This window comes from Agelaius phoeniceus, chromosome 7 (assembly GCF_051311805.1).
Source record: "Agelaius phoeniceus isolate bAgePho1 chromosome 7, bAgePho1.hap1, whole genome shotgun sequence".
Lineage (NCBI taxonomy): Eukaryota > Metazoa > Chordata > Aves > Passeriformes > Icteridae > Agelaius > Agelaius phoeniceus.
Genome location: NC_135271.1, coordinates 34,002,651 through 34,018,292, shown reverse-complemented (window position 1 = coordinate 34,018,292; position 15,642 = coordinate 34,002,651). Strand labels below are relative to the sequence as shown.

Genomic DNA, 15,642 nt, shown 5'->3' with positions numbered 1-15,642 from the left:
TTGGTCCATCCAGGCAGAAATGTGGCATTCTGTAGACAAGAGTAAAAGGGATTTGCATAATCAAGGCACGTCTGAAAATGCTACAGTGATGGTGAGGTGAAGCACATACAGAACAGGCAGACAAAATAATACAGAGATTAATAGTGGTCAATATACACCTCCTTCTTTCACTATGGTTTTTCCTTACAGGAGTTTCAGACAACTTGCTGTGCTGCCTGGGGTGAAGCATTGCCTTTAGAGAGAACATAAGCATGATTTTTCTATGCTTTATTTGCACAGAGGGAGCAACAGATACTTCCCACACTAAATCTGAACCTACTAAACCTCTATAAGCTTTGTAGCTATTCTTCCCCATGACTCCAAGTTTCTAACAGTAACCAGAAGTGAAGGAAGCTCAAAGGAAGACAATACACTTCCTTTTTTTGATGTGCAACTCAATATGGGGGACTGTATTACCTGAGAGAGTAGATCCAAACTAGTCCCATAATTTATAAATCATTCTGATTTAATTGAGCAAGCAGAAACACTTAGCTCCATCTTTCTATTGACACCTTTTAATGCTTTTCTGCCAAATAGTAGAAGGCTGTATGCTTGGGAACTGTGAAGGAGGAGGGGAAAGAAAAAAACATTTTGATGAGCAGGTGCAAGAAGAAAAGATGGAGAAAATAAGCACTGTGAGACCAACTGATGGAAAACAGTGCTTTGAAGTAAGTCAGAAAAATATATAAGGATTTTTATGATACAAGAGAATAAATTAGCAGTGTTTTGAAGCAGTGAAGTATGAAAGGAGATATAATAAAAGCAAAAGATCCAACCACTGAATAATAGAGATTCTGGAACAAGTAAAGACCTGAAATATTCAGACATGAAGTGCTCCACAGTGCTCAGTTAACCCAGCATGGGATAAAGCATTATTTTCTGTCATAATCTATAACTGTATAATTTATAACTTTATCTGTGCAGTACCATCACGTGCAGCCCTTGCTCTGCTGTCACTGCTGCAGGAGCTGTGCAGTGCACCTTGTGCTGGGGCCTCTGTGGGTCCCATGCAGAGTCACAGGTGCCACCTGGTCCCTGTCCAGTAAAAAACAATTCCTGTAAGTGTTTTCTGTGTATCAGCATGGGTAGAAAACACCTCTAGTCAGTGCAATGACAATAGGGGGAAGCTTCCTGGTAATTCCTTTGAATCCTGGCTGGGAAAGCTGTAACAGCTTCTTTCTGGGAAGGTTTCTGCAGAGAATAGATTTTTTTAGAACATTCTGACATTGGCTCATTAGCTTTTTTTTTTTATCTCCTACTGTCATTTAAAAAAAATAACCCAAGTGATCTCAGTGTACAGATTCAGAGGTAACTCCAGATTAGACAAATAATATGCAGAATATGTACTTAGTGGGATGAAAGAGAGTCCTGTCAATTAGGGGCACAGATCAGTTACTCAGGTTTGGGTTTTGTTTTCCCTACACCTGATCCTTGCTCTCTGTCTGTTGCCTCTTAATGAGATGAAGTTGTAAAAGGTGTTTCCATTTTGCAATAATCACGTGCCTGTAATGGCACAATTTACAGATTTGATGGTTTGTGCATTGGGAGGGTTTTTTGGGTAGTAAAAATTGTAAGCTAAGTGATTTCAGTGGTCTAGGTTTTCACCATCTGGTCTCTTAAGTTTCTTCTTTTTGAAGAGAAGGAGAAATTCAGTGCATTTATCCACTCTAGTTAAAAATGCAGTAGTGCTGTTTGTTTTACTGGAGAGGTTTACTATTCTCAGCTGAAATACTGCTGTTGTAATTAAGGCCTCAGTTTCATTTCTGCCTTAAGCTCCCCTTCTCCACAGTTTTCCTTGTGGGGTAAAGTATTGCGACTGCTTGGGAATTAAATTAGGAATTGATGCAAATTAAAACTTATTTGGTAAAAAAAAAGGCTCTTTCTAGCCTGGGGCATCTCCTTGGTGCTGCTTGTGAGGGCAGTGGGTGCCAGCCCCTGTGAGCTGCAGGGCCACGAGGCTCCATCAGGGCCGTGGGTCGTGGTGGCACTGAAAGCCTGGTGCAGATTTCCCTTTGGCTGGTGGGGTTGCACTTGCTTGTGTGCATGTGGATTTTAGTGACAGTTTTCTGTGCCTTTTTTGATGTTTGTTGTTTGCCTGTAGCCAGTGAAACAGCTTTTTGGTACTCATCAGTTAAAGATATTGAATAGCTTTTTAAAATTGTGGAATAGGGAGACTTTGGCTCTGAACAGGGTGTCTTTGAGGACAGGTTTTATTGAGGGTTAAAGTGAACACAGCTGTGAGAGCTGGGGTTTGATTACAGCCTCATGTGTGTCCTGTATGAGTAGACACTGTTGAAGCTTGTGAAAGGTTTGGTGTGTTTTAAGAAATCTGGATTTAGTAATCCCTAGTATTAAAGAGGCTTAAATTTGTAATTCATGATATTGGACGTGGCAAGGCAAGCAGAGCAGCCCTGGAGGTGAGCCTAGCACAGGACTGCACACACAGCTCAGGAAAGGCTCTGAAGGCAATGCAGACCAAAATGTGAGTTGCCAAGTGGGGCTTCTTTTGGTTGGTAGAAGGACCTGAAGAAAGTAAATCTAAAAGACTCAGCTGGATGTATTTGGTACCTAAACTCAAGTGCTGAAGGGCTATTAGTGGGGTAAATTTAATTATTTGTAAAGAGTATGGCTGTTAAGAGAAATCACCTACTCTTCACTGTAAGCTTGTATGAGGAATGATGAACGCAGAAATTTGAATCTCTGGGCAGCTGTGGCACAGATTGATGCAAATCTGGATTAAAATAATGTATCATAACTGCAGTTTTAAGAATCTAGCAAAAAAGAGGATAATTAAAGCTTGGGAATTGTCCATATTGTCAGATCCAAAAGATATGATTATTTGCCATAGCCCTGGGTTGATGGAAATAATTCATGTCAAGAAAATGCTGGGATAGTTCCCCGAAGCAGATTGTACCTGCAGGGATAAAGTGCCAGAGCATAACCAAAGGAATGTTATGTTGGTTTCTCCCAACCCAACATGTGATTTCTAAGGTCTGTGAGGAGACTTTCAGAAGTGTCCTGTATGGCTGTTTGCTGTTTTATGTGCACTTTGGTAATGCAAATTTAGTTTAAACTTTTACTAAGTTTTCTAATTAATGAATTTCTGATCCTTACCTGTACTGATTGCTGAGCTAAGGGCAGGGTCCAATCTGCAAGGGAAGGAGGTTAGGGGAGAGTCCCCATCCACCACTTCTGTGGTGAGTGCAAGCTGGAGGATGACGAATATTTGTGTCTGAAATGATCCTTTCTTTTCTCTGCTCCTGTGAATTTCCCATACCATTTCCACTTGGCTTGTGAGGGATTGATATTAATGTCAACTGTGTTACACTTGCTAACTCCCAGTCTGCTGTTTGTCCTGTACCTAGTTCTAGCTGGTCATGGAGGATTTCCTGAATTGGTGATGAACAAGTTACTTGGGAGAATCATCAGCTGCTTATTGTGATACTTTGAGTTCATGTTACTTCTGATAACTCTGATATAAAACAATTAGAGTGATAGAAATACTACTGTAACTGATTAGTCTCACTCATTAATTTTTTTAAAGAGTAATCTAGATTGTTCTCATTACTTCTTAGAAATAGCAATAATAGTATGAAGGATTTTTTTTATTCTGGCTGCGCTACTTGAAGTAGGGATAGACAAAAATAATATTCAAGCCAATTTCTGTTTGACTAGACTGCAGAAAATATTGTGTCCTAGTTTGCAAATATTATGCTTCTGCACTGAGGATTAAGTTATCACAGTTTGACAGTCAGCAATTGAAGTATTCTTCCATACTGATTTTGAATCACATATTAGTAATTTTCTATATCACATATTAATGGCATATTTGGTATTTATTACTCCTATGAAAATGAGCCAAATCTATCTGGCATTGCTCATGAATAGTCCTGTTAATTCAGTTTTATCAGTGGAACCAACAGATCTATTGTTTTTATTATTATTTTCCTATTGGTTATATCTTTTAGGGTTTTGTCCTTGAAATAAAGTTATTGTATCGTAAAGCAAATGATAACTTTTTTTCAGTTTCAGCTTGTTGTCTGAAAATGAAGCTGTTGACTTGCAGGTTTCAAATATCAATAGAAATCACAGCAGTAAAGAAAGACAGAATCTAGCAGCTTTTTTTACTGCTTTGTTAACAAGGAAGAAGAGAATTTAGTGCATATTTCATCATTTCTATAAATGTGGTGCTTAGGGGTGTGGTTTGGTGGTGGACTTGGCAGTGCCTGGTCCCCATGATGGTAGATGTCTCTGAAAATTCTGATTCACTGTTGTCAGTCAAGTAGCTTGTTACACAGAAGACCCAGTAAGAGCAAATTACTGCAGTGAGGTGATTCCTTGTTACTGCTCACCTGACTTCAAGAGGTTTCTGATCCTCTGCTTTCCTCCCACGCTGAAAGCACGTACTTGCATGAGGATCATGACTGTCACAGAGCTGCAGCTCTGCTGTTCAACACTGCTCATTTATTACTTAACAGTAGCAGTTGCTGTAAATCAGTTCTGGTGCTGATTTTATCAACAGTACAGGATGTTCCTGGCAATGCTTATTCTCAGATTCTAGCTGCAGTCCAGCTCTCTACCGAAGTAGCTTGTTTTCCATGTTCTGTTAGTAGTCATATGCACTAATCCATTGTAAATTCGTATCTCACTGAATTTTGTCCTTCTGGAAATCAGTTTTAGGAAGTTGCACACTTCTTAACTAGAATGTACTTTCTCATCTCTGATTTAAAGAAAAAAGTGAACATTTTTAGAGAAAAAAAAAAAGGACTGAACAGTAAGAGAGAGACGAGAAAGCAAAGAAAGGGTGAAGTGGAGGAGTTTCTTGCTGCTCTTCAGTGATTCACCAAGAGTAATTCCTTTAGCTGTACCCTTGCAGTTCCATCCTCTGGTTCTTTGTAGTACCCAAGTCCAAACGTCTCTTCCTTCTCTCCTGTATTTCTCCTTGGGTTTAATTTCCTTGCTTTGTGAAGGAGTAAATAGGCTTTACTGCACTAGATCTTTACACTCTGTAAAAGCAAATAAACCTCAGGTGAAAACTGTCATGTATTGTTTGTGTTTCCTTGCTATAGCAAGTTTAGTACTGCTATCAAAAAGGTATCTCTATTGCTAAATTTAATTTTCTGTGTCAATGGCTCATTTAATTTGTTTGGATAAGAGCTGTGATTTCTCTTTAATTAGCATTCAATGGGTGCTATAATCTCATTTTTTTCCAATATTCAAAGAGTTTTAGGACCCTGTGCAGTGATGCTCTTTGCTGTTAGATGGAACACCGTAGCTTGTCTTACAAATATGTTATAGAACTGAACTTCATTTAGACAATGATTATCCAGCAGAACAGCTCAGTGATTCCTTGAACAGTTTTTCAGTTGACTGGCAGCCTGGCCTCTCTCAGCTCTCACAAAGGACTTTTGGTTCCTTTCAGAAATCTAAAATACATTAGCAGAAAAAGCAGCCATGTACTGCTAGAGAGGCTGCGCTTCATCAGAGTTTGTTCATTGAGATTTGCATTTAAATAGGCAAATGGGATATAGGATTTTTTTAATACAGCACTTGAGCTATGAACATTGAATCTACATGTACTTTAAGATGCTCTGTGAATTTTTTGAGTGAAAAAAACAATAGTATGTCTTCAAAAATATATTTAGCCATCTGCACTGAAAGGTTATGAAGAAAATTGAAAGGGAATTAAAAAAAATATTGAAAGGGAAGTCAGGAAGAATAAAATGAGGAAGCTGGGACAGATTAAGAAGTTGTGTATCTCAAGGAGCCTAACCAAGTTGAAAGAGTTAACAGAGGAGCAAGGGTCAAGTCTGCAATTGTATATTCACATTAGGCAGGTTTCATTTGGTTTATTTCTCCTACAGCAAAGATTTCACATTTAGTATTCTATCTTTATGACCTGAGCTAGATCTGCAGATGTAGACTTATGAAGTGGTAAAGTAGATTTTCCTAACACTGGAGTAAAAGTCTTTTATCAGCTTTATTCAGCTTTATCTGTGCTTCTGTGCTGCTTTCTGTATTTTTTTTTTTCTGGGGGATACCATTCCAACTTCCAATACACCCTGTTTCTATGCATCAGGTTGTATCTTTGGAGGAGTTTTTTGAAAAGTTGACTTGACAACTACAGTAAATGAAGAGATCTCAATCTGAATGTGTTTGTGTGTAATTGAATGTTCTTACAGCAGAAATGTAATTTTTTTTTGTGTGGCAGTAAGTGATATGCATGAAAACATCTGGATAATCTCATAACATTTGTTTTCTCATGGCAAGAAAACTGGTGTTTCGGACTTGATATTTTTATTTTTCTCCAGATACCCCATCACAAAGGGTGCAGTTTATTCTTGGAACAGAAGATGATGATGAGGAACACATTCCTCATGATCTCTTCACTGAGCTTGATGAGATCTGTTGGCGTGAAGGAGAGGATGCAGAGTGGAGAGAGACAGCAAGGTGAGCATTTTCATAACTTAAAAATTATCTGTAGTTATTGGTTTCTGGTGTACTGAGGAATGATTTCAAAGCTGTAGCAAGCTCAGGGACAGATTTTGGATATAAAGTTTAAATAAAAACATAATTTTAATCCTTAGTTTGCTAGTATTACAACAGCATTCATTGTTTCCCAGAGCCAAATATTTTCATTTGGATTTATGAATATAGGTCAGAGTGAACACTGATGGAAAAAAAAGTGAATATACCATATATATGAATTAAAATAATTGGGTCAGTTAATATTTTATCTTCTAATTTAAAGAATCTTTCAAAGTTCGTATTTTGTTTGAATACTCAAGAAAGTGATAAGGGAACCATTATAAAAAGATTAAAGCAAGGAATGAGATTACTTTTGGAGCAATAGAACTTTTACATATTCTAAGTCTCCATGAACAGTTTGAGAATGAGTATTCAGTGTTGGATCCTTTTATTTCTGCAAAATTAGTGGGAAAGACTTTTAGATTGCACTTCTGCTGTGAAAAAAAAATACTGGTACAGAACTTTTAATTGTATATTTTTTACCTTGAGCATTTAAATGGGAGATAATTTGCTTAGTTTCATTAAGAATTTACATTTACAGCAATCTTTATTTTTCATCTTAAAACCTTAGTTCTTCCTCTCAGTTGTTGACAGTGTTCCTCAATGGTGCCCAAAAGTCTGTGTAATATATATATTTGGTAGAACATAAATTGCAAAATTTCTGAAAGGATTTTGTGGGTAACTATGTATGTGGGCTGACATGAACATGGCTGGTAGTTTTCTTTCTAATTTTACTGCAAATCTCTGCTTTCCCAGAGGGCCAAAAAATTGTCTATGACCTTCCCTTCCATTATCTGTTCATAGGCAGCATAGACAGATGCTAAATATAGATTTTTATGTGTAGAAAATTCTCATATGGGGATTGTGCTGCAAAAGGAAGGCAGTGATATTCCTAAATAATCTTATTAATATTCAGAGAGAGAAAATCTAATCAAGGTAATCATCTGCAATGTTCTCATGCTGATTAGGAATACATAGAACTTCTCTGGGAGGGGTATCAACTTCTGCTGAAATTAAAAAGTAAAAATCACCGTGTGTTATGTCATTTTAAAGCAGGTAAATAGCAACTTCTTTAGTTCAACTTAAAATAAAAAATCCCTTTGCAAATTATTAAAGAATTGTGTTTTTGAAAATTATTACAATTTCTGCCGGCAAGTGGTTCTGATGAAGATAGAATTCAAAAGGAGTAGGTGAAATAAATTTCTGGTTTGGTTCATCTGTTTATATGTGCAGCCTTCTCAATTGTTGTTTGTGAAATGAAGAATTAAAAATGTTTAATAGAAACGAGATTGTTGAAAAAAGGCAGGACAAAAACAGCCAATAAATAAATAAATAAAACTACATTTTTGGAGCTCAGAAAATATAAGAGCAACATAACAGGTGATAGTAAAATTTTCATGAACTTTAGCAGTAAGATGGAAAGAAAGGAAGAGTGGGGCTGCTGTGTGGAAAGAATTGGTCAAGATAAATGGTCTTTTTCAGTTTGGATCCCCAGATTTCAGACTGCATTTGGCATGGGGTGACTGGTTAGAAAAAGAGGACATGGAAGGAAATTACCAAATTTAAAATGAAGATAATACTCAACGTGCTTCTCTGTGCAAATAAGAGGGTGCAATAATTTCCATCCCAGAAAGGTGAAAGAACATGTATTTAATGGGTAGGGCAATTCCTGTCTCTCTGAGTCTGTCATGTGTGCTGTGATAATCCAAACACAGCAATAGTATTAAAGAAAGGACAAAAATGGCTGGGGCAAACGGAGCCCTTATAGTCCAATTTCAGAGCCATACAATGCTTGAAGGAAAGAAAAAGTATAGACTTGGAGATAAGTGGAAAATTGGATAAAATACAATACAATGGTATGTCATGTCAGACTAAGTTAATAATGCTCTTTAATTAGGTAATTGATTTTTGTTTTTCTGACAAAGAAAAAACAGTGAATCTAAATTTTTCGAAGTAAAGCATTTGATATGGTACAGCAGTGGGAATGTATTACTTAAACTGCATTCTAGTGTAAAAATTCTATTAGCAGGTCAGGAACTATTTGAAGAGGAGCAGCAGGCCATGCTGAGAGATTATACTATTAGTGTGGAAGGTAGTGACAGCTAACTTCTGAAGAATGAGGCTTAGTAAATAGATTTATTATTGAATAAAAAATGGGATTATAATAAGGAAACTTGCTGATAATAAGAAATTAGGAGGTATTACTCCTCTGGAAATAGATAAAGGTATCGTACACAAAGAACCAAGTGGCTTTGAGTAGAGTAATAGAAATGAGATGGTGTTTAATATGCAAGATCATGTGCTTAGAAACTAATACAGTGGGTCATTTTAAATACCTGTGGTTGATTCAGGACTTCAGAATTACTTATTTGACTAAAAGCATGGTATGGAGAAGATACAACCCGAATTTGTTGCTGTTCCAGGCTTACTGTATGTTTTTCATTTGTGTGCAAAATGTCACTTGGAAATATTTGTAAATCTTACTGTTTGGATTTGGCTGTAGTTTCAGGTAAATTACATTTAATGAGAGTGATAGCACTCAGTGGGTATGCATTCATTTCACCAAGCTCTGCACTTGGTGCACCTGGACTGACGTGTTGGATTGGCTCTGAAGTACATCTGTATCTTGGTATTTTCAGTTTGATTGAAAGTGCACTGGACTTTTCTGTTTCAGGATCTGATTAAGACTGTCCCATCCATGGAATTAGTTTGTGAGCAGAATGGAATGAATAGCTTGGTTATGTTGATATAGGGATAATTTTTTTTTTCTCCATCAATTGATTTCAAGCCAGAAGAAACACATACCTTTTAAAATCAATAGTCATTCTTACAACAGTTTTTGTATGTGGCGCAGCTGTACAGTTGTGCATTCTCTATGGAAATGATACATAGTTTCTATTCTGGAAAAAAAAATTCTGGTAAGTTTGTGGAGAAACGTGCTGAAGTGTAACAGTTGGGTTTATTTCATATGCCCAAATAGTGTAGCTGCAAGTTGCAGCTGTTGGGAAAGCAATTCATGTGTCATGGGTGGAAAGTGGTGCCTGATTTGTAGCAAGTTTTACCCAGACTTTTGGAACTCATTTGTCTGCTAGTATCAACCAAAAATATCTGGACAATATCACTATCTTTATGGAGCAGAAGATATTATGTAGTAAGGAAGAAAATAGAAAGAACCTTGGAACCAGGAGGAAAGTGCTTAAGCTTAAATTTCAATGCACAGTTAGGAAAATAACCTCATGTCCATAGTTAGGAAGTAAATTGTTAATAGTGACTAGAAAATGCATGGGTTAGGGAAAGTTAGGAAGTGTAATTCATTTTCCCTGGATCAAAACTATCTTCCAAAGAAAGTGGGTCACAAGAAACATACATAAGTTTCTCACTGCTGCTTTGTTCCTGACATGTTTGTGTTGTTTGGTTGGTTTTCAAATCGGTGTGGGCAGGCACAAGCTCATGTGGAAATTGATACAGATTGAAATATTACATTAAAACCATTAACTGTTGAGTGGATTGTGAGTACATACTCCATCTCTCTGCTGCAGACGTACCACACTACAAACCAGATAAAATACAGTCACCCACTTCATGTTGTGCAGAAAATGCAGTAACTGTGTCGAAAATGAAGCATGTGCACTCTTTTATTGATGCCTGAGAAAGTGATGAAGATGGTGTTAGAAGCTAGGACATGTGCATAAAGTGTGTGTACCCACCCTAGCCTGAGTTATATTTTTCCTATAGTAACATGCCTTGCTGAAACTCTTGTTGGCATATTTTTTCTAGCAAGCATTCTATCAGAGGAACTAAACTGTGTTATCAGTAGACCCATGCCAGTCTGTAGCAGTAAAATAAAGCTGTAAGGATGAAAGTGCTCTTCCATGCAATCACACACAACAGAGATAGCTCCAGATAGGTTCCAGTAGCAGGGGATGTGTGTGACATGAGCTCAATAGGGGCCGATGGTGTTTCCCAAGAAACTAAGAAAGGCTTTTATCTGTCAATCATGCCAATTTAAGGGGTTAAACTGCAAAAGTAAATATATTTAAATTTGTCTTTGAGAAACTAAAAGAAGTACAAAATTGGCAAACTGGGATCTATGCCTGAGTTTGTATTTCAAAGCCACTTTTGTCATGGAGCCTTGCTCACGAATTCAGAGGATTGATCCAATGGTGTTATGATTTTTAAAACTACTGAACACATAGAATTGAAAGACTCCGCATAAGATTAGATTTGTTTTAGGTTTACTGCTACTGTTTCTCATTTGATATGTTAAATAAGGATTATCTGACTTAACAGGAATATTTCTGAAAAGACAAAAGGTGATGAATAGTATAATGATGTTCCCTTGATGAAATTAGTAAACTTATGATCTGCTTATTGATGCTTAAAATCAAAATAAAAATTTATTCCAAACATAGAATGTTCTCAGCTGGACATGATTTAATTCTATGTCCTGGCTTGCTGGCTCATTGAGTAACAATGTATGATAATGTGTTTAAACATCTGAGTTTCAGCCACAGTAGGAAATGGGGTGCAACCCATGCAATTATACTATTGCAATTCATGGAAATGCAGAGGATCACAACAGCAAGTAAAATTATTTGAGCAGTAGCAGTAGTTTCCTATGGATTTTTATGGACCAATGCCTAAGCTTTAATGTCTGACACTATAAATGCTAATTAAAGCTGTTTTCGTGATTTAGACTTCTCTGTGTCCCTAGTATGTTACAAGCTCTGATAGTAAGCCTGCCTCTGTCCAGTCACATGTCTTAGCTTTTTAAAAACACACTTGTCTTTTATTGTCTTTTATTTTCAAATCTGTTTACAACTGGTAAGTAGATTTAAATTAGGAAATATGAAGGACAGACTGCAGCAGCATAATCAGATAAGCAATGTTGAAGACTGACATGAACAAAAGATTATGACAGTATGAGGTTTCTGATGATATTTTGTCAAACTCTGAGCTTGGATCATTGTTTTTAGAATATATGGAGCATGATTTTAAATTTTTTTTTCTGAATCAGCAAAAAAGATATAACAAGCTAAGCAGAGAAATAATAGGATATATAATAACACTAAAAATAATACATGATAACAGAAATAATTAAGAATACTCAAGCATAAAGATCTTATAAATTAGAAATCTACACAAAAATGGAGGTATGAGAAGAGAAAAATGTAGGTATTTTGCAGAGTCTTGGGAGACAATGGTTTAAACAGGACAATAAATGCACCATGTTTGTGATGCTGTGGGTACAAATAGGTACTGCACATTTTTCAGCTTGGAAACAAGAGTGCGATGAGTAAGATGGGAGCAGCCTCTTCTTAGGGAGTTCAAGTGTAAGTGCAAAATGAAAAAAAAAATTAAGAACTATTTTTTCTTCTCACCTGCTTCTTCCCTGAGTTGTTGTAGGCCTCCCTTTAAAAGTATAACTTTGAATTTGATGGAGAGAACTGTGTGTTAAATCATGTTTGATGTCCCTTTGGAAAATCTAATTTGCATATGCAAATTAAATTTCATGGTTTGGCTTTGCGGAAGCAAATTTTTGTGCTGTGTCCTTGCTGCTTCTCTGGAGCAATGCAAAGGTGAAGGGGATGGGCTGAGAAGAGAAAACAGAACAGAGCAAAGGGAGTGGGGAACAGGTCTGATGAAGAGGAGAGTTCTCATGGGCAAAGACAAAGTACAGAAACCGGCTGGTTTCCTCACAGAGGAAATGGAGGGAAAATATTTACAGGCAAAGAGGAGGAGAGGGCTAGACATAGGAGACTGGAGTTTTGAAGGACCCAAGGAGTTGAGGCAAATTGTAAATAATGAGAGAATGATTTGAAGGCAGCTGGGACAGTTCCATCAGGATGGGAGCAGGTATGCTGATGATGACTGGGTCAGTGAAGTGGTGGCTGCTTGCAGGATGGCAGCAAAAGGGGAAGAACTTGGTACACATGGACTGAAAGGAGAAAAGTGTCTAAAATGTGGGTACACCTGTGTATTTTACAAGTAGGAGCAGAGCTGGATGTGTGGCCCAGGAACAGAAGAGGACAGCTGTGATAGCTGCTTTGCTGGGCTGTGAGGCTTGGTAAAACTGGAAATTCCTCAGCTTTAAAGGTCTTTATGCTTTACATTTCCCTGCTGCCTGGAAATGTGTGAAGATGCTGTCCAGGTGTGAGGCTCTGCTTGGCTTCTCTGCTGCCATGTCCATATTAAAGAGCTGAGAGCTGTAGAGTCAAGCACTACAGGCATGTGCTGTGCCTGCAGCTGTTCAAACCTTGCTAGGCTGGCAGGTTGCAGGGCTCCACACAGCAACATCCCTGTGTGACTTCTCAGATGTTTGTTTGTTTAATATTCTTTTAACATTTTAAGTGCAATATTTATCAGTAGAGAATTCAGTCTCAAGCAAGTTCATCTGGCTGGATGGTACAAAAGACTTGAGATCCTTTTATGCCAGTTTCTTATATCCTTTTATATTTTTGACGCTTCTCCAGACTCCTTTCCATACAACTTATTTTATCACAGAAATATCATTGTAGGCCAAAGAATTAGTCAAAGTTCTTGAAGAGTACAAAGAATTGCTTAATATATTTATCTCTTCATCTCTGTAGTCAGAATTTAACCTCAAAAATGATATAATACAGCATTATTAAAGAAGTAGACAATGGAAGTTTCTCATATTTCCTAAAAAGGAAGAATAAAGTGAAATCTAAAGACATGCTTAATGTCTTTGTCTGTACTTTCAGTATTCATAGAAATAATTAATTTTTCATTTCTTATGCACAATGGAGTTATAAAATTGATTGTTTGTATAGGTGGTTGAAATTTGAAGAAGATGTAGAGGATGGTGGAGAGAGGTGGAGCAAGCCCTATGTTGCCACACTGTCACTTCATAGCTTGTTTGAACTGAGGAGCTGCATCCTGAATGGCACAGTTCTTTTGGACATGAGAGCCAACTCCATAGAAGAAATTGCAGGTATGTATCGATGTTTTATTTATCGGTTATAAAAATAATTTAATAAAAATGAAATGCTTACCAAGAAAGTTGTTGCATAATATTCATTTCAGTTTAGAAAATCCTCAGAAGTGTTTTTCTCAATTTACTAGAAAAGAAACTCATGTCTGGCACAGTTAATAAATATTCTATTTATATTTTTTATGTGGAATCTGTTGCTTTAAGAATCGATTTTTGAATAAAGAAGAGAATTAAAATGGAAGAAAGAGGATAGTTTGGTTAGATTTAATTAGAGCTGGCATGTTCTCTGCTCCTGCTATGCTGCCTCAAGTGAATGAGGCGTGTGCTAACTTTCACAAACTTAATCTACTGCTATGCTAATTACAGGCAATCTAGCTTAAAAAAAAACCCCAAAACATAGGGAAGTATTTATTGCAATTAAGTTACATGAAAACAGATATGTGTCTGAGTTGAGAATGAAATCAGGAGTAATGATAGTGTATGTTTTTAAAAGAAATTTTTGGTGCATTAACTTAAGATAAAGTTGAGTCCATTTTTCTCCAATAGAAGTTAATTTGGTAGTTGCAGTTCTAGAGATTGTGTGAGCTTCTGAGCAAGACAAAACATAATGGATGAGTCTTCTCTTCCAAAATATAAGTGAGATTGAGACTAAATGCCATTTCCTCCTTTCCTGGTGTTTTCCTTAAAGACTGTAAATATTCTAGGAGATATACAAGGGACAAAGCAATAAAATTTTCTAACACTCAAGATTATCAAGAAAACTGCTTTGTGAATGATATATAAATCTATGTAAGTCCCATATAAAATTAATTTTACTTATTGTAATTGTAGGGGAGATATTGTTTGGTGGACTGTATTTAACAGTGGAATTAAAGTTGGCTCAGATTGTGGTAGTTGCTTTTTGTATTTACTTTTCCCAAATCGTTTATGTCAAACTGATGCAAGATATTATTAATATAAATCTGCAGAAACTTGTGTGGGTTTCTACACTGTGCCGAGATCTGATTCTTCCATGACTCATAGTCTGAATTAGATCTTCAAAATTTTTCACCATAAAAGATAAGCATGAAGAATAAAAAGCAGCTCATTTGAAAGAACAAAGGTGTCTATCAGTATGTTGCTTTATTATTTATTTATACTTAATTAAGGAGTACTTTGGTCAGCTGCTTAATGTTCTTGTATCATTTTTTTGCTTAAATAGTACACTGGGTTTTTCAGTCTTGAGCTTTACATTCTTAATCCAGAAGTCACTCAACTTAGTCTGTTTTCAGCTAAGAAAGCCCTTCCAGAATTGTTTCTTTTAGTAGGTAAAAAAAGTAAGGATGAATGCAAAAAACCCTCAACTTTTGAACATCCTTTTTTCCTTGTTTTTGAAAGATACTGTATATTTTCCAATATAGTGAGACCCCAATTAATTACTGCTATAATCTCAATCCTTAGTTGTAGTGATTTTGTTTCAGTTAAGGTGGCCAAGGATTTGAGCATTTGTAATGCTAATCTTGGAACTCACCACAGATGTAAGTTGTTCTTCAGCAGAGAATTTGGGGAGTTGCCCTCACACTATTATAAGTCAGTCTTAGATGTGGCTTATCCTGGTTTGTTGATTAGGAAAACCTATTCTGAGAAGAGGCTTTAGGATGACTTTCATTAAATGGAATGTACCATTTTCGTTTAAAAAGTGTCTGTTGTTGTGGCAGATTTGGATGCATTTTATTTGTTGTATTATTTGCTTGAAGTGGTAGGCATCCCTTTCTGATAAGGTGACCTGACACATGATAAGTTTGCATGAGTTGTGCTTGGTCTCCAAGAGAAGATTATATTTTTCCTCTGCAGATTCAATAAGCAATGAACTATTCTTTTTTAAAAAAGCTTTGCAGCAGGTGCTTCAGGCAAGTGAATCATTCTGTAAATTACTCGCATTCTGTCAGGTTTCTTTGAAGAGATTTGTTTCTATTTTCTCCAGAAATAAAGTTGCTACTCTGGTTGCTTTTCTCTGTTGATATTATTTGTGCAATTATTTTCTCTGTTATTACTATTTTCTTTGTTAATATTATTTGTAGCAATGCCGTTTAACTTTTCTTCAACCGAGTCCCTTTGTAATTTGTTCCTTTACAGCTATG

General features: G+C 36.6%; 1 protein-coding gene across 11 annotated transcripts in view; it reads left to right on the top strand.

Annotated features, from left to right (window-relative positions):
• The window catches only part of SLC4A10 (solute carrier family 4 member 10), a 166,043-nt gene that overhangs the window by 89,144 nt on the left and 61,257 nt on the right, over nt 1-15,642 (top strand). For all 11 annotated transcript variants that reach the window (XM_077181504.1, XM_054636675.2, XM_077181503.1 and 8 more), the window contains 2 exons: nt 6,351-6,489; nt 13,362-13,522. In XM_077181504.1, coding sequence (XP_077037619.1) covers nt 6,351-6,489; nt 13,362-13,522 — 300 coding nt within the window. The remainder of the gene's footprint in view (nt 1-6,350; nt 6,490-13,361; nt 13,523-15,642) is intronic.